The following is a 25338-nucleotide window of genomic DNA, read 5'->3' as shown; positions in this document are numbered from 1 at the left end:
TGTAAGCAATCATCTAAACATCTGATTTATAAAAAAATGCAATGAGTTTAAAAAATAAAAAGATACAAGTTTTTAAATGAAACAAACATTTTCAAAACAGCATTGAAAAGTAAATGTACTTGACCATACTCAGCTCATTACACAGCACATAGGTGGACAGAGAAATAATTCATGACAAACAGCATGTTTAATGAACTGGCAACAGAGATATTTGGTCAAAGAAAGGCAGAGGAACTTTGTCTTTTAATAATTAGAACCGAGGGGCTCCATAATCATCTGGCATCCGCTCAATGTTGTATCTATCAAGACAAAAAATTAATGCTGGTAAGAAAGGTGCATATACAGCCCATCTAAAACTTGCCCTCCATTGGCTTAAACACTCTCGTGTCCACTGAGAATCCTTTCTGTCAATAGAATATTTTAGAGGGACATCATAATAAATGGTTTACAGCAAACCTGACAATAATGATAACATCTTTACTCTTCACAGTTGCATAGTTAGCAAGCTGGAGAGCCAGATTCTGAGTCCAGGTTAGCCTGACTCCTTAGCCTATGTTTTTCACAATATGCTATGCTCTCCCCAATAAAGTTGGATAATAGTCTAAAGCCTTTCATGGAAAGATCTAGGGCTGATTAGGAAGAGCTTTTGCAGGAACCAGCAGTTAGCATAATGGCTATGTCGCTGGATTCCCACGTAGTCAACCACGGTTCGCATCCTGGACCCGGTGGCTTAAAACTCATGCTGGGCGCGAGTGCGTACGTGCCCAAGATCCCGAGAGGAGAATGGAGGAGAAGGGATTGTGGCGTGACCATCCCCCCTGGGGGGTGATTGCTTGCTTTCTGTCTCTGGTCTCTCTCTGTCTGTCTGGCGAGCACACGCGCCCTATAGCGAAAAACCTGTCCAAAAAAAAGGAAGAGCTTTTGCATCTTTAGAGGCTTTTAGTACTCCAGATGAGGTACTAATCAAAAAAGTTATCTTTCAAAAAAGAACAGTAAAAAAACATACTTTAAAAAAGATTTCAGGGACCAGCAGTTAGCATACTGGCTATGTCGCTGGATTCCCATGTAGTCGACCGCGGTTTGAGTCCCGGACCTGGTGGCTTAAACTCACGCTGGGCCATGTGCATGTGTGCCCAAGATCCCAAAAGAATGGAGGAAAAGGGATTGCGGCATGGCCATACCCCCTGGGGGGTGATTTCTCACTTTCTGTCTCTCTGTCTCTCTTGTCTTTCTGGCAAACGCACACGCCTATAGCAAAACTCCTAAAAAAAAAAAAAAAAAGATTTCAGACCAACTGGTGGCATGGTGAAGGCGGCTAGATTCCACATGGCTGATTGTACAATTCCTGGACCCAGTGGCTTGAAAAACATGATGGGCACGTGTGCATGCATGTATGCCCAAAATCCTGAGAAGAGAATGGAGAAGGAATTGTGGCATGGCCATTCCCTCAGGGGGAGGGGGCGCTTTCTCACCTTCCCCCCCCCCTCTCTGGCAAGCGCATACTCCTTTATAGAAAAATTTAAAAAAAAGAAAAAGAAAAAGAAAAAAGCTATTATTGGACATAAAAAAAAGAAAAAGAAAAAGAAAAAAGTTATTATTGGCCAAAAAGATTAGCTTAATCTAAATTATTCCTTGTATTTACAGCAGTATATATCTCTATTTATTTTAGTAATCTTGTAACAATATAAGTATTTGTATTTGCCTCATTCCTAAATCCTACCTTTATTTTTCACCTTTGTTTTTTGTTTTGTTTTGTTTTTGAGAGGTTTTTGCTATAGGGCGTGTGCGCTCTCCAGAAAGACAGAGGGAGACAGAAAGAGAGAAATCACCCCCCAAGGGGGATGGCCATGCCACAATCCCTTCTCCTTCATTATCCTCTAGGGATCCTGGGCATGCATGCATACGTGCTGGGGGTTGAGTTTAAGCCACTGGGACCGGGACTCAAACCGTGGTCAACTACATGGGAATCCAGTTATGTAGCCATTACACTAACTTCTGGTCCCTCACCTTTGTTCTTGCTACTTTGGGTTAGTTCTTCAAATATAAGTTAAATGTTTGATAAAATAGTTTCTTTCAAATCCTTGTATAACTTTATAACCTCTTTCTTTCTTCTTCTTTTTTTTTTTTTAATTTGTTACAAGGTGAATGTACTTAACAGAAAAGATACAAAAAGTGAGATGAAGAGAAAGTGAAAAAACCCTCTGGGGAAATGGCCAAGCCACAATCCCTTCTCCATTTTCCTCTTAGGATTCAGGGCACGTCCACACACAACTGGTAATTTTTTTTGGGGGGAGAGGTTTTTGCTATAGGGCATGTACACTCGCCAGAAAGAGACAGAGAGATAGTGAGAAATAACTCCACAGGGGGGATGGCCACACTGCAATTCCTTCTCATCCATTCTCCTCTTGGGATCTTGGGTATGCATGCACACGTGCCCAGCTGAGTTAGAGCCACTGGGTCCAGGACTCAAACTATGGTCGATCACATGGGAGTCCAGTGACATAGCCATTACGCCATCTGTTGGTTCCCACAACTGGTATTTAAAAAATACTTTTCTTAAAGAGGTTTTTGCTGTAGGGTGCATGCGCTTGCCAGAAGGACAGAGCGAAACAGAGTCAGAAAGAGAGAAATCACTCCCCAGGGGGGATGTCCACGCTGTAATCTCTTCCCCTCCATTCTCCTCTCGGGATCTTGTATGGGCATGCACATACATGCACCCAGCATTGAGTTTAAGCCACTGGGTCTAGGACTTGAACTGTGGTCGACTACATGGAATCCAGCAACATAGCCATTACACCAACTGTTGGTCCCTAAAAACATTTTTTTAAAGAACTGTTTATTTTATGTGTTTGCCAGAGAGAGAGAAGGACAGAAAGACAGAAATCAAGTACCCACCAGGGGGGATGGCCGTGACATAATCCCTTCTCCATTCCACTCTTGGGATCTTGGACATGCACACACATGCACCCAGCGAGAGTTTTAAGCCACCAGGTCTGGGACTCAACCATGTAGGAGTTCAGCGAAGTAACCATTACGCCATCTGCTGGTCCCACACCTGGTATGTTTTTCAAGTCCCAAAGGCATGAACTGCCATGTAGGATCCAACCACCTTAACCATCAGCTGGCCCACCTGACCTTGTTTTGTTTTTGTTTTTAATTATTTATTTGATTTCGGGGCCAGGAGGTGGTGGCATGATGGCTAAGGGTGCTGGATTTCCACATGACTGACTATAGTTTGAGTTTCAGACTTGGTGGTTTGCTTTCTTACTTTCCCTTTCTCTCTCTCTCTGGTCAAATTAAAATAATAATGCTAATTATAATACCAAATGCAATTAAATAAATAAATAATTCTTTAAAAAATTATTTGATTTTAGGGCCAGCAGGTGGCATGGTAGTTAAAGATGCTGGATTCCCACATAGCAGACTATGGTTCGAGTCCTGGACCTGGCGACTTGCTTTCTCACTTTCCCTTTCTCTTTCTCTGTCTGGTCAAATTAAAAAATAATAACAAATGGAAATAAATAAATAAATCATTCTTTAAAAAATATATTTGATTTTATTATAATCATCGTCATAATTATATATTTTAATTTGATAAAGGGATGAGACAGAGAAAGTGAGAAAGCAAGCTGCCAGGTCTGGGACTCAAACCACAATGAGCCATGTGGGAGTCCAGCACCTTAACCACTACACCACAGGCTGGATCCAGTCTCGTTTTTAATTTAAATCAAGTACCTACTTTTTATCACTTCCCCAAGAGAAATTTCTCACCTATGATTAGAAATGTACATGATAGGAACTCCTGGGATCTTCCGGATTCTTCGTTTAAGGTCTCGGTCAACTGTGGCCACGATGTAACACTTGTGCTATAAGAAAAACAGATTGATGCTTACATAGAACTGATTGAGTACACTTAGTCATTACTGGGTAATGGCAAAACCATGGACTAGTCTGAAGAATCATTCATTTGTATGGCAAATAACAAAGGAATTTGTTGAGTAGCTACTATGATCTAGGAGCTCATATTCACAAAATATTTAACAAGTTACCTGGGCTGAATGTAGCCCTAAGAATCTTGAGGGGAAGAAAGTTAAAAAAAAACTATCTACAAGCTGAAAACTGTTTTCTGTCTCAGAAGTGGAAGGAACTTCTACATTTGGCATAGATAATTCCTTTGTTGCTTGTATAAGGCCCTATGCAAGTATTACGTAAACTGATTTAGATTGGAGGCACTGTTCTCTCCTTCCCCTTGGGCATGCTCTGAGGCCTCCGAGTGGTCAAGGTAGACTATCCCCTGGGTCAGGAAGCCAGAACAGATCTCCAGGACCTAAAGCTAGAAATTAGTAGCTCTGAAAGTATTAACATGTAACTGTTGGCTGGAAGCCATTTTATGTGGTACTTTACTTTTTACTTTCTGTCATATCCACATTTCCCATTAGGTTTCATCCAAAGCTGTAGTATGGTGTTAGCCACGCTATGGGGAATTAAGGGAAATGCTGGTGCACTCATGGGGTGAAATGGCTATAGGGCTGACAATGTGGTCATCAGATGAAGATTATCTTTTAGCAGAGAGAGGCTTTTATAAGAGTGGGCAGTAGAAGTTTTTGTGGTGCTTGACAAGGAGGCCAGAAGAAAAGAATCAAAAGCCTGCATATTACAGGGTATTTGTAAGACAGTACCCCAGGAGCCGCTTAGAAACCAAGAAACACCTTCGGTTAAGGCATGGTAGATAGGGACAAAAATCCCTGCATCAGCAGTAAATGGAAATAGAACCTTATTTTAGATTTACAGGGAGGTAGAATCTGATATAGTATGTCTACATTAACCTACTTCAATTATTTTATGGAGATTTGTGGAATAAACCGTACGATTTCCAAAGGGTTATAAACAGTATGAATCTTAAATCCAGTTTCCCAAGTCAATGAGGATGCCTATGCTTCTTAGAAGAAAATATGTAATTTTCTTTACCATTTATATTCTTATATATTTTATTGACCCTAAAACATTCAGGAAATAGCGGTTTACTTTTTTTTTTTTTTTCCTAAAGCACAAAGCAAACATTTAAAAACTGATGATACCTGAGTTACTCTCTGTACTAAGCAGTCATCTGCATAGGTTCCTTTATGTGTGCATGGTAATCGTTCAAATCTTGGATCCTTAGCAATCCTGTAAGGTTATAGAAGTAGATTAAAGAAACTATTCAAGCAATTAGACATCTTTCTGAGTCTCGATCAGTGAAGTAAAAGTAACATGATCTAAGTGCAGACTGTAAGGCACTCCTTTCCTCCTACAGCTTCTCCTTTAACTAGAAAGACAACTTACAAGGAAGGGAATTATAGTTTACTGACTGACAGCTGGAGTGTCTTGGTAGCTAATCATCACCAAACTCTTGAGCTATTTTACTGTATTTCCATTTTATAGATAATTATGCAGGTTCAGAGAGGTTAATTTGTTCAAAGCTACACACAGCAGGAAAAAAAATAAAAACAGAATTCAAAATCGATTTTTTTTTTTTTTTAGGTTTTTGCCGTAGGGCATGTGTACTCACTGAGAGAGATGGGGAGAGACAGAGGAAAAGTGAAAAATCACCCTACGAGGGGGATGGCCATGCCTCAATCCCTTCCCCTCCTGGTATTTTGGGCATGCACATGCGCCCAGTGTGATTTGCAGGCCGCCAACTATGAGACTCAAAATTGAGGTCGGTCAAGTGGGAGTTCAGTGCCTAATTCACCACACCACCTGCTGGCTCCCAAACTAAATCAATTTTAACCCAAGCATTTCACCTTTAGAAAGTTTTTTTACTAAAAAAATGTAGGAGTATAGGAGCAAGGACAGTCATTACAGCATAGTTCATAATGATGAAAACATAGAGATAATCTAAATATCCAAACAAGATAAAAGTTAAACACATTCTGGGGGCCAGCAGTTCACATGGAGATTAAGGTGCTGGACTCCCACGTGGCCGACTGTCGTTTGAGTCTCAGACTTGGCAGTTTCAGAATCACACCAGGTGTGCGTGTGAGTGTGTATCAAAATTGCAAGAGGAGAATGAGGAAGAAGGGACTGTGGCACGGCCATCTCTCCTGAGGAGTGATTTCTCAATTTTCCTCTGTCTCTCTCCAGTGAATGCATACACCCTATGACAGAAAGTTATATAAAAAAAAAAGTTAAATACATATTTGAGTCCTTAACCTATTTAACAAAAGAGGAAGAGCTGTATGCATGAATGTGGAAGGACTTATACTAAATTACTGAATAAACAAAGCAGGTCAATGAATAATACAGTTTGCTTTCATACTCATGGGTTCTGTATTTGTGGGTTCCACATTGTAGATTCAACCACTGTGGGCGTAGCCAGGTCACAACTGTTATGAAAGAGGTGGCTCACTAAAAGCGACGTGCTGGGGCCATTAGATGGTATGGTAGTTAAGGTGCTGGACCCTTCATGGCCAACTCTAGTACGAGTTGTGGACCTGCTGGCTTGAAAAACACACTCAGCAGTGTGTGTGTGTGTGTGTGCCCATATACCAAGAGGAGAATGCAGGAGAAGGGACTGTGGTGTAGCTATCCTCCTTGGGGGATGATTTCTCACTTTCCCTCTCTTTCTGTCTCTCTGGTAAGAGTACACGCCCTATAGCAAAAAACCTAAAAACAAAACAGAACAAACCAAACCAACCAAAACACAAAAAAAGCAAGAGGCTGAAGAAGTTTATATATTTTCTTTTCAACTTATAGCTGATGCAAAAATTACTTATAAGTGACCTAGAGATGAATGGGAAGATGTGGATAGGCTACCTGGTTCTGGAACTAACTCCCAGATATGAGGGACAGGTATACATATAGAATATCATTCAATGAAAAAAGAATATGGGGGGGGCCAGTAGGTGGCATAGTGATTGTGACTGGACTGGACTCCCACATGGCTGACCAAGGTTTGAGTACTGAACGGCAGCTTGGAAATCATACCAGCCACATATGCATGCATGCGCAAAAGTCATAGGTGGAGAATGGAGGGGAAGGGATTATAACATGGCTGTCCTCCTTTGGGGTGATTTCTCATTTTGTCTGTCTCTCTTCAGTGAGCACAAGTGCCCTTTGGGGGTAAAAAAAAACAAAAAAACCCCACAGGAGCCAAGTGGTAGTACAATGGTAATGCAACTGAATCCACAGAGCAAAGACCCTGGGTTTGCATCCCAGGACCTCCGTGAGCTACCTGAGTGCACTTGCACATATCTGTGATCCAGGCTATGGATCAGAATATGACACCCCTATTGGGAATGCCTGTCTGTCCATCTGTTTCTCTCTCTTATGGAGGAAATAAACACAAAAACAAAAACTCTCTTTCATACTCCTTCTTTAGATTTTCATTTGCATTGAAAAAAGTCTGTGAAAATATATACTAACCTTTTCAGTTGTCACTTTGGGAAGAGATTGGAGAAAATGTGAATGTGGAAAGGGACTTTTATTTTTTATTATATGTATATGTTTACATTGTTTCCATAAAAACTCAAACATACTATTTTCATAAAAACGTGAAGAAGAGCGCCAAGTCTGTGATTTCTAGTCATGCTCTTTCTATTACATAATGGTGATGACTCACTGGAGCATGTAGGTACCAAGTACAACATAAATACATTGCAGGAGTTCAGTGCTAGGTCAGTGTGGGTTGAGAATATTTAGGGGAAAAAATGACATGGAGATGAAACAAAATGAAGATAAAAAATGTGCTACACAGTGAGGGCAGAGATGCTGTAGATGGGGTATCAGCCTTCTATAAAATGGTTTGCTGGTGTCTGGGGAAAAGTGAGCAAATCTTTCACCTGGGAGAAGAGTGTTTGTGGAGAGGAGAGTGAAACAGGGCTGGACAGAGTCTCTGGCACCAGGCTAAGGAGTGTGAGCCTCTTGACAAGGGTGATAGGGAGTCATTAAATATTTCAAGGGACAGAGTGACATGAGCCAAGCTCCAACATGGAAAGACTGAACAGGTTGTGGTGAGGATACACAAGAAGGAAGATCGGCTGCTGAGTAACTAGGCAAGCAGTGGTCTAGGACTTTGCTCTTCTGGTTATCTCTACTGCTGAAATCATTTATCACTTCCTTTCTACTGGCTCTTAGAAACATGCTTTGTACCTCCCACATCATTAAAAAAAAAACAAAAAAAATCTTTTACTTACACCCTCATTGAGCTAACACTCCATTTCTGTTTCTCTTCACTAGGTGTTTCCATTTTCTCCCCTCCCATTCTTTATATTCATTAGAATTAAAACAACAACAACAATTGCTTCTGGGACCAAAAGATGGCATAATGGTTATGTCACTGGTCTCACATGTAGTGGACCACGGTTCAAGTCCAAGACCCAATGACTTAAACTTACACCAGGTGTGTGTGTATGTGCGCACACGTTTAAAACTTACACCAGGTGTGTGTGTGTGTGCGCACACGCGTGCCCGAGATTCTTAGAGGAGAATGGAGGAGAAGGGATTGCAGCATGACCATCTCCCCAGAGGGTGCTTTCTCGCTTTCCTATCTCTCTGGCAAGTGCACGTGCCCTATAGCAAAAATCTCTCAAAAAAAGAAAAAAATGGCCTCCTCCTTCCTTTTAATTGTAGTATTTCAAGTATACAAAAAAGAGTAAATATGATGAACATCTTGTACTGTTCAAAGAAATGAAACATTACAAATAAAAATGAAGGCCCCTCTCCAATCTAAATCTTTCAACTCTCCACAAGTAACTATTATCCTAAATGTGGTACTCCTCATTGCTATGCATTTTTTACTACATATGTAAGAATACATATGTATGTACATACTTATAAACAATATAGTATTTGTTTACATGTTAAGATTTAGACAAATGGGGGCTGAATAATGACATGGAAGTACAATGTGATGCTCTACATGGCTGACTCATATTTGAAGGTTCCAAGTTTACATGTGGACACTTCCCTGAGTATGCCAGTCATGTTTATGCCCATGATCCAGGGGTGGCAGGGGTTGGATGGCAGTGCCAGGACCCTGTTGGGGACGTTGTCTGTCTGTCTCAGATTTAAGAAAACAAGAAACAAATAAACTACAAAAAGTTTTAGATAATGTCATGTCCCTGTTTTCTTGTCTGTTTTATAGGACACAACTTTTGAGATTTATCCACATTGACAGCCATAACTCGTCACTCGTTTCACTTCTGTATAGTACTGTGTTCATGAAGAGTCTACAATTCATCTACACTCTTCTTATGGTCTTTTGGCTGCTTATAATTTTTTGCTATTACATAAATAAGAAAATTCCAGTGTGATCATACATTGCATAATGATGTTTTGGTCAATGACATACTACACATATCAATACAATGGTGGTCCCATAAGATTATAATGGAGCTGAGAAATTTCTATCACTTACTGATGCTGTAGCTGTCGTGATGCTGTAGAACAATGAATTACACATCTGTGGCTATGTTGGCATAAACAAATCTACTGTGTTGTCTGTCACATAAAGGTATAACACATAACACTTGAAAATGATAATGACTTACTGATTTATGTATATATTTACTATACTTTTTATCATTATTTAAGTATATTCCTTCAACTTATAAAAAAAAGTGCTGTAAAACAGTATGCTTGCTACATTGGCATTAACTGTCTACCATGCTTCTGGATTGCATCACTGCCTCTTGTGTTTGATTTAATCTCTTATTGCTTTGTTCAAAATGGCCCTTCTAGTGGACCAGATGGAAAGGAAGAAGAAAGTAATACTGATGATCCTAATCCAATGAAGGTCAAGGCTAATTTGTGTGGTAACAAACAAGTTTAAAAAATAAACAAAAATAAATGTTAAAATGGGGGCTAGCAGGTGGCGTGGTGGTTAAAGTGCTGGAAACTCCCACATGGTTGACCACGGTTCGAATCCTGGACTTGTGGCTTGCTTTCTCACTTACCTAACTCTCTCTCTCTGGCCAAACTGAAACAAATGAATGAATTAAAAAAAATAATTCTTTAAAAAACAATGTTAAAATAGAAAAAAGCTGGTTCAGTCATGGTGGAGTGCTGCTAACACGCTGCTTCTCAGAGGCTGAAGCCATATCGAAAGCTTGGGTTCAATTCCAGGCACGAACTCAACAGGCCAAACGTGGTACACCTGTTGTCCTGACCGACAGGCCAGAGCAGGAGGATCATGACATGGTGAAAACCTGTCAAAAATCAATCTCTCGGGAACCAGCAGTTAGCGTAATGGCTGTGTCGCTGGACTCCCACATAGTCGACCGCGGTTCGTGTCCCGGACCCAGTGGCTTAAAACTCACGCCGGGCACGTGTGCGTGCGTGCCCAAGATCCCGAGAGGAGAATGGAGGAGAAGGGATTGCGGTGTGACCATCCCCCCTGGGGGGTGATTTCTCGCTTTCTGTCTCTATGTCTCTCTCTGTCTGTCTGGCGAGCGCACGCGCCCTACAGTGAAAATCTCTCCAAAAACAAAAAAAAAATCAATCTCTCACTTTTCACTCTCTGTCATAAAATAGAAATTGAAAAAGCTTATAGAGGGACCAGCAGTTAGTGTCTAGGCTATGTCGCTGGACTCCCATGTAGTTGACCACAGTTTGAGTCCCAGACCCAGTAGCTTAAACTCACGCCATGCGTGTGTGTGTGTGCATGCCCAAGATCCCAAGAGGAGAAAGGAAAAGAAGGGATTGCAGTGTGGCCATCCCCCCTGGGGGTAATTTCTCGCTTTCTGCCACTCCGTCTTTCTCTGTCTTTCCGGTGAGCGCACGCGCCCTATAGCAAAAACCTTTCCAAAACAAAACAAAACAAAAAAAAAAAGAGAAAAAGCTTATAGTAGAGATAAAAAGAAAGAAAATATTTTTGTGTAGATTTCTAGTGTATATTCTAAGTGTTTATTATGAAAGAGTCAAAACATTAAAAAAATTAAAGTTTATAAAGTAAAGAAGTATAGAGTAGGCTAAAATTAATTTATTATTGAAGAAAATTTTAAAAATAAATTTAGTATAGCCTAAGTGTAGAGTGTTTATCAAGTCCACAGTACTGTACAACCACTATAGCTAGGTCATATTATACATGATTTTGTTAATACCATGCATCTATTATTTTGAAAATAGTCATCCACTAAGGTACCTAAGTCTTCCAAATATTGACATTTTCATTATATATATATATATAATCACATTCAGAACTTCCACTGGTCTCAGTAGAAAGGTCCTCGGTACTAGGAATGTGATAAGCTAAGTTCCAAAATGCTGATTTTCACATGAATGTTCAGGTTTTATCATTGGCAACAAATATGGTAAGTTGTTTTCCTTGAAGTGACAGGTTTCCGGCCAAATATCAATGTCTGAATAACTAGCGTTTGCCAGTTTTTGTTTTTGTTTTTTTTAATTGCCAGGGGCATGTGCGCTTACCCAGTGGGGTGTGGCCATGCTGCAATCTCTTCTTCTCCATTGCTCCATCCTGTTGGGATTTGGGGCAAGAATGTACACACACCTTGAATATTTTTAAGCCACTAGGGCTGTGACCCAAAACCACAATTGGCTATGTGGGACTCGATTCCCTTAACTACTAGGTCATGGGCTGGCCTGTCAGTTGTTCTTTCACATAAAAATGATATCTCATCAAAAGGCAGTTACTAGGGCTGGCAGGTGGCATGGTGGTTTGCTTTCTCTCTTTCTTTCTGGTCAAATAATAACAAAAAATAAAATTAAACAAAGTATTTTTTTTAAAGTATTTATTTAATTTTATTTATTCATTCATTTATTTTAATTTGACCAGAGAGAGACAAAGAGAAAGAGAGAGAAAAAATGAGAAAGCAAGCCACCACGTCCAGGACTCGGATCATGGTCAGCCATGTGGGAGTGTCCACCACCTTAACCACCATGCCACCGGCCAGCCCCTAGACAGACTTTAATGGAATATCTACAGAAATTTAAAAGGAAGCCCAGAAGATTATGTAACTATGTATCTTAGGTCAAAGAGCTTTAGCTTAAAATGTTCTAAACTTCATGTACCTGCTTTTTAAATCATAATTAGTTTCGTATGATTTTTATTTAAACCAATTTGCTACTATAGTTTAGATAATGGCTTATCTTCTTAAGGTTCATGTTTTGAAATTCAGCCCCCAGTGTAATAGTGCTGGGAGATGGTGACAATTTTCAGAGGCTGAACCCTTGTGGGCAGTGACTGGATCACGAAGGCATCACTCTTATGAATGGATTAATGGCATCTCATAAGACCCAGTGAGTTCTAATTCTCACTGGAAGAGTTACCTTTCTTGAGAGGGTGTTGTTATGAAAGGAATATTGCTGCACCCAGGTCTCTCTCTTACTCTGCATGCACCTACTATCTTTTGTGCTTCTGTAAGCCATGCTGTGATGCTGGCTGCTGCCTCTGGACTTTCCAGCCACTGGAATCATGAGTCAAATACATTTCTATTTTGGACCTACTTGTAGTCTAGTAACTAAGGCTGCTGGATCTCACATGGCCAACCATCAGTTATAGTTCGAAGCACAACAGCCTGAAAAAGCATGCCAGGCACATGTGCATAAATGTCAGAAATCCCAATAGAATGTAGTAATGGAGAAGGAACTGTAACAAGACCACCCCTCAGGGGTGGTGCTTTCTTCATCTTTCCTCTCTCTTTAGAGAGTACATGCACCCTCTGGCAAATAAAAAATAAATAAATTAAAAAATCCAAAATGAAACAAAAACTATTCTTTATAAAACATCTAGTCTCAGGTATTTCTATAAGCAATGCAATAATGGATTAAAACATTGGCCAAGAAATCTTTGGAGAACAAACAGATGAAAGAGGGTCAAAATAATCTCCAGAACACCAATCTGGAACAAATACAGACCAGCTATTTCCTACCTTAGAGCCACTCGATACTTTTGCCCCAATTTTTCAATTTCAGCCATTACACAGTCAGTTATACAAGGGATACCTGCCAAGGGGGGAAAAATATATATATATATACATATATACACACACACATATATAAATAACAGAACTTGAAGGAAAAAATTCTTTCGCAATTACATCCAGACCTAGAATTCTGAAATGTCGGTACAATAAGCACAATGAAATAAGTAAGAGGAGATAAAGAACTATAGAAGAAGTCCTAGATATAAAAAAACTAGGGAGGGACCAACAGTTGGCATAATGGCTATGTCACTGGACTCCCATGTAGTTGACCATGGTTCGAACCCTAGAGTTGGTGGCTTGAACTCGTGCTGGGTGCATGTGCGTGCATGCTCAAGATCCCGAGAGGAGGGACCAGCAGCTAGCGTAATGGCTATGTTGCTGGACTCCCATGTTGTCAACTGTGGTTCAAGTCCCAGACCCGGTGGCTTAAAACTCACTCCGGGCGCGTGTGTGTGGGTGCCCAAGATCCCGAGAGGAGAATGGAGAAGGGACTGTGGCATGGCCATCCCCCCTGGGGGGTGATTTCTCCCTTTCTGTCTCTCTTTTGAGTCCTGGACCCGGTGGCTTAAACTCACTCTGGGCACGTGTGTGTGCATGCCCAAGATCCCGAGAGGAGAATGGAGGAGAAAGGGATTGGGGCATGGCCATCTCCCTGGGGGGATGATTTCTCACTTTCTGTCTTTCTCTCTCTTTCTGGCGAGCACACGGGCCCTATAGCAAAAATCTCTCCAAAAAGGAAAAATAAAATAACTAGGGAACTGCCCTAACCCTACATCACAGATTTCAAAAAGTATCTGTCATAATTAAACATATCTGGAAAAAAAGAACTAAGCTGTGTGTTGTCATTATGTTTATATTAAAATATGTTCTAGATAGAAAACATTTTTAATGTGAACCAAAATAAAAAAAAAAAGAGGGAGAAAAATTAACCAGAAATATAAATTTGATCATATAAAAATAAACATTTTGGGGGCCAGTAGGTAGTGTGGTGGTTAAGGGCACTGGACTCCCACATGGCCGACCATGGTTGGAGTCTTGGACCTGGCAGCTTGGTTTCTCTCTCTCTCTCGCTCTGACCCTCTTTGGTCAAATGAAAGTAAATAAATAAATTTAAATAAAATTCTTCTTAAAAATAAAAATTTTTTGTGTTTGATAACTATCAAACAAAAAGTAATAAAGTAAAAAAATTAACTCAAAAAATTTCTACACATTTGTGTAAGGGCTAACTTCCTTAACATACAAAGAACTTATAATAATAGCTTATAATTGGGGCCAGCAAGTGGCATGGTGGTTCAAGGCGCTGGACTCCCACATGCCCGACCACGGTTCAAGTCTCGGACCTGATGGTTTGCTTTCTCACTTCCTCTCTCTCTCTCTGTCTCTCTCTGATCAAACTGGAAAATAATAATGATAATAATAAATAAAGTTAAATAAAATAATTGTTAAAAAAATAATAATAGCTTATAATTATGTGCTATTTTCGAGACACTGTGCTCAATACTTTGTAAGGATTATCTTTACAATAAGCCCCATCAGGTAGCATGGATGTAACTGTTACTGTCATCCCTCTTATTTTTTTTTAAAAGAATTATTTTTATTTAATTTTATTTATTCGTTCATTTTATTTTTTAATTTGACCAGAGAGAGACACAGAGAGAGAGAGAGAGGGAAAGTAAGAAACCAAACTGCCAGGTCCAGGACTCGAATCGTGGTTGGCCATGTGGGAGTGTCCAGTGCCTTAACTACTACATCAACTGCTGGTCCCCTGTCATCTCTATCTTATACATGAGGAATCTGAGGTACAAAGAAATAATTGAATAGCAAATGGTGAAACTAAGATTTTTTTAAAAAAATTTATTCATTTTTTTTCCCGTGAGAGAGGGAGATTGAGGAACAGACAGAAAGCCCCCAATAGGGTCTTCATGCTGCAATCCTATCCCAGCCCCAGCAAGCCAGGATCAGAGGCACAACTGTGTGCCCCGTGTGCACAGGCAGACTTCAGGACACAAACTCAGAACCTTCCCACATGACTTCAGTGTCTCAGAGATCCATTGCTATTGGCCACTAAAACCAAGATTTGAACTGAGTCTATTAGGCTATAGAATGGGATTTTTTTTTTTTTTTTTTTTTAAAGGTTTTTTTTTTAAGGGGTTTTTTAGAGAGATTTTTGCTATAGGGTATGTCCACTTGCTGGAGAGACAGAGAGATAGCGAGAAATCACCCCCCACCCCAGGGACGATGGCCACGCTGTAATCCCTTCTCCTCTACTTTCCTCTTGGGATTTTGGGCATGTATGCACATGTGCCTGGCGAGAGTTTTAAGCCACCGGGTCTAGGACTTGAACCACAGTCGACAATGCGAGAGTCCAGTGACATAACCATTACTCCATCTGCTGGCTCCTAGACTGGGATCTTAACCACCATGTTATATTTCAGGTCATAGAAGAGGACATAAAATGGTTCACGACCACAGAGATGCTCAATCTCAGTCTTACTTACAGGTTAACAAGCAGTGTACAGATGCTCAAACTCAGTCCTACTTGGAGATATAATAAAGCCAAAATTTTCTAGTAAGTAGCATGGCAAGATTGAACAGATGAGAATACCCAAAACTGAGGAAACAGGCCTTCTCATGTTAAGTGTGTAGGTGTATAAAGTGGCGTAACTATTTGAGAGCATTTGAAATGAAATAGCTATTAAAATTAAAGGTGCCAGATGGTAGTGCAATGGTAATACAATATTCTGTGAGACTGACCCACATGGGAAGGTTCTCGGTCAGTATCTGAAGACCTCCCTGAACAAAATGGGCACATGCGTGCCCAGGGTCCAGGGCTGGCTGAAGCTGAGGGTAGATCATGGCAGAGAGACCCTGTTGGGGTGCCTGTCTCTCCTGTGCATAGAATAAACTTAAAAAAGATTAGTAATACACATGTTCCTTGATATTGTAATATTGCTTCTAGAAATATATATCTTAATAAAAAACTCACACCCTTTGATACAGACCTATTCAAAGTTCTTCACTACCACCTTGTTTATAAAAATGTAAAAATAGAAATAACCCAAATGTCTAATAGGAGATTGGGCTTGAAAAACTATATATTTAAAGCATAGAATACTACATTTAAAAAAAAAAAGAATGAGGTCCATCTACAAAAATTTTCAAGACATATTATTCAATTAAATAAAAAATAGATAACTAAAATGTGATTTGGCTATATAATTGAATCCAGAATTCTAAAACAGAAAATTTTCCTCCCATGTTCAAAATTGATGTTCATATGGTGGCCAAATTACTGTATTTTCAGAGCTATGAAGTTTAATTATTCCCAGTAGAGTTTGCATTGTAATTCTATTCATTAAAAAAGGTCATTGCTATAGTGACCATTACAAACTGAATAGTCATCAATTCAGTTAATAAAATCTCCACCTTTGTCTTTTAATATACATAGATAAATGTGATTATCATATACAAATGTCACAGAAATGTTTGATACTCACACTTGGCATACAGACAGTCCATCATCGACTGCACTAAGTCCAGTTTGGCTTTAATGGAAAAGTTGATAAAGTTGGTATCAACCAGGATGTGGTAAGGTGGACCCAGCTGTGTATTATATTGAAAGAATAAGCAGGAATTGTGTTGGGGGCTGAAAAAAAGAAAAAGAAAACAAGAACACAAAGTAAAATATACACTGATACTTTGATATCAACAAAAATAAAAAGTATCTGCTTGGAGCAGCTGTATAGATTAAGTTGTTTATCCTTGCTCATTGGAAATAAACCTTGAAAATGCAAGGAAGGAAGTAACAGTGTGTATGTGTTTAAGTTTTGGTATAGGGTGCCTGTGCTCTCTAGAAAGGGAGAGAGGCAAAGTGAGAAATCACCCTCCAGAGGGATGGCCACACCAGAATTCCTTCTCTTCTACTCTCCTCTCAGGATTTTGGCATATGCACGTCATGTGACCAGAATGTTTCTTAAGCTGCCAGGTCTGGAACTCAAATGGGTAGTTGGCGACGTAGGATCTAGTTGCCTTAACCACCACGCCATCGGTTGGCCCAGTAACAGTCTTATCTTAATCTCAGGTCCATTAGTACTCATCTCTACAACATTAGAAAAGCAAGTCTTCACCCAGTTCTTCCAATAGCAGGAGTAAAACCACCGTGGCCACAGGGCAGTAGAGTATAGCTATCATGTAAATATGACACCATAGCAAGTTTACCTTCTCGGAGGTTCCTAAATGGTTGTGTTGAATGTGAAACAGAACAGTTTGTTCAGTGTTAGAATTACATAGTACAGCAGAGCCTGTTTCTCATTTAAGAGCCCAAGATGTCCGGGCTATATCGTATGACAAAGATTCCAAATGCTACTTCACATGTGGACCAGAATTCACCTGTGATGATATATCCATCACTAATCCTGGGCAAGAGAAAAATAAGGAAATATGCTGAGAATTTAATAAAACTAAATGTATTTATGTAAAAGGAATGATCTTTATTCTGAAATTATCCTCATTAATAGTCTCTCGCTTAGGGTATGCTGGTGTGTTAAACAATGGCAGTAATTTCTTTTAAAAGATTTTTAGCAGGGCCAGAAGGTGGCGTAGCGGTTAAGGTGCTGGATTCCCACATGGCCAACAGAGGTTTGAACCCTGGACCTGGTGGCTTTAAACTCATGCCAGGCATGTGTGTACGTATGCCCAAAATCCCAACAGAAGAATGAAGAAGGGAGTGCGACATGGCCATCACTTCTGGTGGGGTGGTTTCTCACTTTCTGTCTCACTCTGCTTCTCTGGTGAGTGCATGCACTCCATGGCAAAACTTTCTCTTAAAAAAAAAAAAAAAAGATTTTTAGCAGAGGTCACCCCATGGTGTAGTGGTTAAGGTGGCTGGATCCCACACAGACAACTGTACAGTTCAAGTCCCAGACCCAGAGTGGCTTGAGAAACATGCTGAGCACACGCGCATGCCCCAAATCCTGAAAACAGAGAAATGGAGAAGGGGTTGCTGTGTGACCACTCCCCATGGAGGTGATTTCTCACTTTCTTTCTCTGGCAAGTGCACACATCCTTAGGCAAAAATAAAGATTCTTGGGAAAGAAAAAGATTAATAATCCTAGAGTATAGTCCCAGAATTTTTCTTTTTTCAAAGGCTGGAATGGGAATTGAATCTGGGTGTCCCATGTGGCATCAGTCTCCAGAGTAGAAGTGCACATAGTTCATACCACCACATGAATGTGACCACACATGGGCCTCTTCTGTTTAAAGACAGGGGTTCACTGTTAAAACCCTCTTGCCTCAGCCTTCCTAGTAGCTGGAACCACTGGCACATGTCATCAAATCTAGCTCTTTCAGACAGGATCTTGCTACATTGCCTAGGCCAGCCCGGGGGGTTGTGGTCCTCTGCTTCAGCCTCCTGGAGCTGCTGGGATTACAGCCACAGACCACTGTGTTTGACCTTTAGGTTGGACTGAAAACAGCAAGGCTCTCCTTCCCATATGTTCTCAGCCTACAGAGAGCAGTGTTTTAGGAGCATGTGCCGCTAAAGCTGTATAATCCCAAGTTGGAGGAAATTTTACTGTCCTATGAAATCCAAAAACCTTCAACCCATTGGAATCAGTGTATGCTCATCAATTCCAGTTTCATGGACATAAGCACCAGATTTACTAACAAACGACTGAGCAAATCAGCTCATGAAAAGCCTGGGTTTCTATGCCCACATGTTTTTAAAATGTGCCTTCTAATTTTAAAAGAAAAACGGAAATTTTCTGTTACTCACACGTCTCTTTCCTTCAGCGTGCTAGGATCTTTCTTTTCTTTCTTTTTAGGTTTTAATCTATCCTTTTCTTTACTGGGGAAAAAAAAAAGTAAATTAAATCCAGAGGAGAAGGAAAACCTGTAGCAGTTATAATCTCATTCAAACACCCAAAGTTCCTTTTTTTATTTTTGGTCTTCAGAGGAAATCACATAGGTATCAAAAATATTCAGTAAAGCCAATAACCCGTAACAATTGTTACAAGGTAAATAAATGTTGATTATACAATCATTTCTTTCTTAGTCAAAAGCTCTATTAAAGATCAAACTCTACTTCCTAGTAGCAGGTAAAAAGACTAGATCAAACTCTACTTCCTAGTAGCAGGTAAGAAGTCTTTTGACATTTATCTTCTAAGGACTAAGACATTTGAACAGGAGGGTAAAACAATTCTATTTCTCTTATGAAGGGCTACAATGTAACAATATACCTACAAAATTTAACTCTTGTTTAGAAAGAATATACTACTAACAGGGTGTCATTTCTAAGAATTACACAATAAATCCATACTGAAGGCTGAACAGGATAATTCTGAAGGCTCTAAACGACCATTCTCTTATTTTCTTTTTCTTCTTTTATTAATTTAATTTTATTTTTTTGGAGAGATTTTCGCTATAGGGCGAATACGCTCACCAGACAGAGACATAGAGACAGAGAGCGAGAAATCAACCCCCAGGGGGGATGGTCACGCCGCAATCCCTTCTCCTCCATTCTCCTCTCGGGATCTTGGGCACGCACGCACATGCGCCCAGCGTGAGTTTTAAGCCACCGGATCCGGGACACGAAACGCGGTTGACTACGTGGGAGTCCAGCGACAAAGCTAACTGCTGGTTCCCACTATTCTCTTATTCTGAGACAGTCCCTATTTAATTACTTCAGCCATTCTTCACTGAAGCAGAGAAGCTGTTAAAGCCCTTTTTATGTCATTCCACTTGATTCTTCTATAGTGATCTGGATTTAGAAAAAGGAGACTGCTGGAAATTTTCCCATTCTCTCGAAAAAAAAAAAAAATGACTGTCAGTCTCTTATCTCACTATCTTTCAACAAGGTCAACAAATATTTCCCTCCCTGGGGAACGTATTAGTATAATGGCAAAAACATGCAGGTAATCATATGCACCCCACAGAACTGTTACAACGTTTAAATGTGACGTGCAAGGTAAAGTATTCAACAGTAAGGGAACAAAGTGAACACTTGCGTAGTTTTAATTAATTCCCATCGCTTTTTCGAAAGACGCAACAATATTAAAAGTAAAAACAAAACAAAACAAAACAAAACAAAAACCCAACAACTTGAACTACTTATCCTCTCGTGACTCTCATATCTCTGAGTAGTCGAAGAACCCCGCTGATTTCCGGACACTCACAGCCTCTGATCTCTGAGACTGAGCATTCGCTTCATGGTCGCATACTTTCTCGTTTTCTTTTGTTTCCCCTTGAGACAGAAATTTTAGAATTCACAGAGAGAGAAATACATAACATATTAAGTCGCTTTTTTGCTCTTGTCCACTCCCTGCCCTTCTTCCCTCAAACCCCCAGCCCACTCCCTGAAGCATACCAGACACTGCCCAAAGCACGTTAAGAGCCAACATCAGAATGAAAATAATCAAGGGGAAAGTGGAGGGAACTTGGCCAAGGGCTGACTCCCTCCCTCTCTCCCCACAGAGGGATCTGAAAAGCGATTCCTTTCGCTAAGTCTCTCACCATGCTCACGCCACACTCAGGTTTCTTCCGGAATCACCAGCAGCGCGACGCTTTTACGTCATTCACACACTGCTTCCGGCAAAGGCTAGCCCGGAAGCGGAAACTGCTTCGAGAAACGGAAAAAAATCCCTTAGCCGGTTGCCGGCCGCGGCAGAGACCCATACGGGGGTCTCTCGGGAGAGGATTGAGCCCTGGGCTTCTGCTAGGAACTGCCGCCGCTCCCGGGGCAGCGGAGCCGGGTCTTCGCCGCGCTGCCACCTCCAGCTCAGGTAACGTTTCTGTTCAGCCCGAGGCAGAGCCCAGGGACCTGCCTGCACCAGAGTCCGGGGAAAGGGAGGACAAGGGTGTGAAGGGGCCGGGATCCTCGGGTTGCCCAGTAGTTTGGGGAACTTCATCCCCCAGCGCTGGAGCATCCGTCTCCGCCATCCAGCCGTAAATCTCTGGTTCCTGTTTGGTTCTACCCGGCATGGTGCTTCGTGCAGCTCTGCGGACGATTCACCGCCGGTAAATGCTTGTATTCGTTTGGGTGAAGAGAGAGATGAAGCAGTATTTGGGGGTCTTCAGGCTATCACTGAAAGATTGGAGCATGAGCTTGCATATGTTATTGATTATCAAGCCAGAAAAATGGTAGGAAACAATGGGCATTTATTGTGAAGCTTCGGCCAGTCGTCTTAAGGGAAAAGGGAAAATTTGTGCAAACAAGAAGAGATTCCGTTTTTGTGTGTGTGTGTGTGTACCTGCCGTGTAGTCCAGCGATTCTTAATCTTTTGGAAATCACGCACCTCTTGAAAGTTTCTAGAAAGGCAGGGACTAATTCTTTAAAATCATGAAAACGGTTTAATCTGTCATACAATTTATGAAACTCCTAGACTCTGAAGCACATCCGTGGATCCTCTAGGCGTCTGTAAAATTTCAGATTAAGAACCCCTACCCCTTGTACTGTACTTGGCACTTTCTTCATATTACCTTTGATCTTCACAATAATGTAAGTACCTTCATTTACACGTAGGGAAGGTGAGGCCCAGACTTTGTTCAGGGGTCTGTGTGATCCAGAAGCCTGTACTTTTTTTTTTTTTTAAAGAATTATTTAATTTCACTACTACTTTTACTTATTATTATTTAATTTACTATAGGACATGTGCAATCACCAGAGAGAGACAAGGAGAGAAGTTGTGAGAAAGCAAGGTGCCAGGCTTGGGACTTGAGCCATGGGGGGGCCATGTGAGAGTCTAACCCCTTAACCACCACACCACCTGCTGGCCCTCCTGTTCCTTTTGATTGTAGGATGCTGTCACAGTGTTTGGAAGCTAAAAAAGTTATTGAAAGTGACCATTGTTTAACTCTTCCTATGAAATATAGTGTATTGGTTATGTGAATTTTGGAGTCTGACTGATGGTTAAAAATCTGCTGTGGCCAGGGAACCAGCAGTTAGCGTAATGGCTATATCGCTGGACTCCCACGTAGTTGACCACAGTTCGCGTCCCGGACCCGGTGGCTTAAAACTCACAGGCGCGTGTGTGTGCGTGCATGCCCAAGATCCCAAGAGGAGAATGGAGAAGAAGGGATTGCGGCGTGACCATCCCTCCCTGGGGGGTGATTTTTCGCTTTCTGTCTCTATGTCTCTCTCTGTCTGTCTGGCGAACGTATGTGCCCTATAGCGAAAATCTCTCCCCCCAAAAAAATCTGCTGTTGGCCAGGTGATGGCATGGTGGTTAAGGTGGCTGGATCCCACATGGTCAACTACACAGTTTAAATCCCAGACCTGGCAACTTGGAAAACACACCAGGTGCATGTCAGTGTGTGCCCCATATCCTGAGGGTGGAAGAGAAGGGATCTCAGCTTGGCCCTTCTCCTTGGGGTGGGGGAAAGAATTTTTCACTTTCTCTCTCTCTCTCTCTCTCTGCCCTTCTGACTACCTTGTGACATTGGGCAAGTTAATACGTGCCTCAGTTTCTTCATTTGTAAAGTGAACATAATCATAATTTACTTGTCTTACATGGATATTATTAGGACTTGTGTTGTCATACTGATAAAATACGAAGTTCATAGAAGAGTGCCTAACACAAAGTACATAATCCCTTTAAGTGTTTTCTATTGTTATCATTGTGTATCTTCCAACTTAGAATTTGTCTGTGGTAGAGTTGGAATTGTATGCCAGTTGTATTTTACTATAGTTGGACTGTTTTGGAACTTGAGTGGTAAGCTTGCAAACTGAGTTTTCAGGTCCTTAAAAGCTCAATGCAGAGTGATTTCATCTGTTGGTTTGGGTGTAGACACAGTGCTCTTCCTGTACTGTGTCATGCTGCTTTTTCTTTAGGCATGCATGCATGTAGATTTGCAGTGCGCATGACTGTAGACTGAATTGCTTGATGTTGAAGTAGTTAGTACACATATTGTATGTACTTCCTCATTTACCCCATCTGAGGTCACTGGAAGTTCCTAGTCTTTCTGAAACACCTTATCTCTTCCTCCAAGCTTCGTGGGTAAAACTAACATTGGGCCCTTTTTCAGTGCATTAAAACTTTTGGTGGTTCAGGAATAAACTTCTTTTTTTTAAAGAATGATTTATTTATTCCATTTGTTATTGTTATTTTTTAATTTGACCAGAGAGAGAGAGAAAGGGAAAGCAAGAAAGCAAGCTGCCAGGTCTGGGACTCGAACCATGGTTGGCCATGTGGGAATCCAGCACCCTTATCCACTATGCCACCTGCTGGCCTGAGTAATAAGCTTCTAACTATAAGGCCAGTTTTTTGTTTTGTTGTTTTAAAATTTGGAGGCTAATTAGTATTATATATAGGCTCAGAGGGAAAATTGCATATTATTAAATAGTAATCTCCATTTTATTTATTTTTTTAAGAATTATTTTATTTAACTGTATTTATTTACTTATCCACTTTAATTTGACCAAAAAGGGACAGAATGAGAGAGAGAGAGAAAGAAAGAGAAAGCAAGCCACCAGGTCCAGGACTTGAACCATGGTCATCCATGTGGGGAATTCAGTGCCCCCAAACACCATGCCATCTGCCGGCCCCTGTAATTTGCATTTTAATTTTGGCACTGACAGAAAAACACTCCTGGTAACATGGGCCCTGAAATTTGGAATCCATGAACAATAATAAATTCTTTTAGGTTTTAGTATAGAATGTGTGCACTTGCCAGAGAGAGACAGAGATAGAGATAGAGAAAGAGAGAAGGCATCCCCAAGGGGATGAACTAGCTGCAATCCTTTCACCTCCATTCTTCCCTCAGGATTTTGGGTGCACACTCATGTACCCAGCATGTTTTTCAGGCTGCCAGGCATGGGACTTCCAGCCACTTCAACCACCATGCCACTAGCTGGCCCCAAGTTCTTTTAAAGAAATACAGTTTGTAATTTCTGAGAATTTTCTGATCTCCTTGATTGTTACTACTTGATAAGGAGCTAACCTAGTGTGGGAACACCATGGGGGCATGAGAATATACTTAAAAAAAAATAAGGGTTTTTGTTGTTGTTGCATCGTAATTTTTATTGCAGTCTAAGAGTCTTATAAACAAACTAAAGTACTCAGATACTCTATAATGTTCTTTGAAGGGTAGAGAAAGAGGGGAGGTGGTGTTGATTTGTGTTGGATAAGAACAGAAAATAATTGCTTTTGGGTACATAGTTGTGAGGAAAATAAGTTATTTTAGTCCTTCTCAGCAGTCAAGAGGATTGTTCTGTATTTTTCTGCAGTCTTGAAGAAAAAGAATTGGTTAAGCCATTGGACCCACGTTTAAGCACATAATTGGGCTTGGACTTCATTCCATTCACTAATTGGTCTAACTTACTAATTTAAGTTGTTAACAAATTTCTTTATAAAATTATTATGGATAATGAAAGGTTTCTTAAAGAACAGCTTGTCTTTCAATGTTCAGAAGTATAGGTAGACTCACTTTTTTTTTTTTTTGAGAGATTTTCACTGTAGGGCGCGTGCGCTCGCCAGACAGACAGAGAGAGACATAGAGACAGAAAGCGAGAAATCACCCCCCAGGGGGAATGGTCACGCCGCAATCCCTTCTCCTCCATTCTCCTCTTGGGATCTTGGGCACGCACGCACACGCGCCCGGCGTGAGTTTTAAGCCACCGGGTCCGGGACACGAACCGCGGTCGACTACGTGGGAGTCCAGCGACATAGCCATTACGCTAACTGCTGGTTCCCAGGGTCAGAGGATTCTTGTGTAATATTTAGTATTATAAATATGCCAGGACCAGCAGATGGCATAATGATTATGTTGCTTGACTCCCATAGAGCCAACTGCGGTTTGAGTCCTGGACCCGGCAGCTTAAAAACTCAGGCCAGGCGTGTGTGTATGCGCAACCAAAATCCAGAGAGGAGAATGGAGAAGAAAGGATTGCGGCGAGGCCATTTTCCCCTGGGGGTTGACTTCTCGCTTTTTGTCTGTCTCTCTGGTGAGCGCATGTGCCCTATAGCAAAAAAATCTCTATTAAAAAAAAAAAACTATAAATATACCATATAACAAATATGATTTTGTGATCTTAGTGGATTCTAGTGCTGTATAGATCATCTTACTTTTTACATGGCTTTAGCCATTAACTAACTTAGACTTAAGTTTCAAGTTTCAGTTATTTTTCTTTGGTTTCTTTTTAAAGGGTTCATAAGTGCTTAGCCTTCGCTAATATTCTTTTGGATAGTACTTTGCAAACTTTCAGGGTCATTTAACCTTGCAGTTTGTGTGTGTTTGTGTACATATTGTTTGCGTATCATGCCGTGTCATGCCTGGCGCTTGGTAGGGTGTTATATCACCATGATGATGTTTCCTGATGGGACTCGAAGCCTGTTCTACAAAATAGGGTCTAATACAGAGAGGTCAGTTATTAGTTTAGTTATTAAAAACTAAAAAGTCATGGTAAATGTTGTGTTTTGTC

The 25338-nt window shown here is 40.7% G+C and overlaps 2 protein-coding genes across 6 annotated transcripts in view; one reads left to right on the top strand and one right to left on the bottom strand.

Annotated features, from left to right (window-relative positions):
• FCF1 (FCF1 rRNA-processing protein) lies at positions 1-20510 on the bottom strand. Of its 2 annotated transcripts, none has more exons than XM_006170550.3 (8): positions 20433-20510; positions 20096-20163; positions 18697-18768; positions 16421-16569; positions 12870-12942; positions 5079-5166; positions 3772-3866; positions 1-299 (listed from the first exon to the last, which is right to left on the bottom strand). In XM_006170550.3, exons 1-8 carry the CDS (start codon positions 20433-20435, stop codon positions 251-253), a joined length of 597 nt encoding a protein of 198 aa, XP_006170612.2. In that variant the 5' UTR covers positions 20436-20510; the 3' UTR covers positions 1-250. The 2 variants fall into 2 exon arrangements, with proteins under 2 accessions (XP_006170612.2, XP_027624923.1); XM_027769122.1 differs by lacking the exon at positions 20433-20510 and adding an exon at positions 20287-20426.
• Positions 20511-20529: 19 nt separating this feature from the next.
• The window catches only part of AREL1 (apoptosis resistant E3 ubiquitin protein ligase 1), a 56016-nt gene continuing 51207 nt past the window's right edge, over positions 20530-25338 (top strand). For all 4 annotated transcript variants that reach the window (XM_027769119.1, XM_027769121.1, XM_027769120.1 and 1 more), the window contains exon 1: positions 20530-20701. The gene's annotated coding sequence lies outside the window, so the exon portion shown is untranslated. The remainder of the gene's footprint in view (positions 20702-25338) is intronic.

This window comes from Tupaia chinensis, unplaced genomic scaffold (assembly GCF_000334495.1).
Source record: "Tupaia chinensis unplaced genomic scaffold, TupChi_1.0 Scaffold148607_1, whole genome shotgun sequence".
Taxonomy (NCBI): Eukaryota; Metazoa; Chordata; class Mammalia; order Scandentia; family Tupaiidae; genus Tupaia; species Tupaia belangeri.
This window is presented reverse-complemented; position numbering and strand designations above follow the sequence as displayed.

Coding starts and splice junctions, on each gene's coding strand:
- FCF1 (XM_006170550.3), bottom strand. Junction 18,769..20,095: donor AGTCTCAGAGATCAGAGGCT/GTGAGTGTCCGG, acceptor TTTTTTCCCCAG/TAAAGAAAAGGATAGATTAA. Junction 3,867..5,078: donor TAGTACAGAGAGTAACTCAG/GTATCATCAGTT, acceptor TTTTTCTTATAG/CACAAGTGTTACATCGTGGC.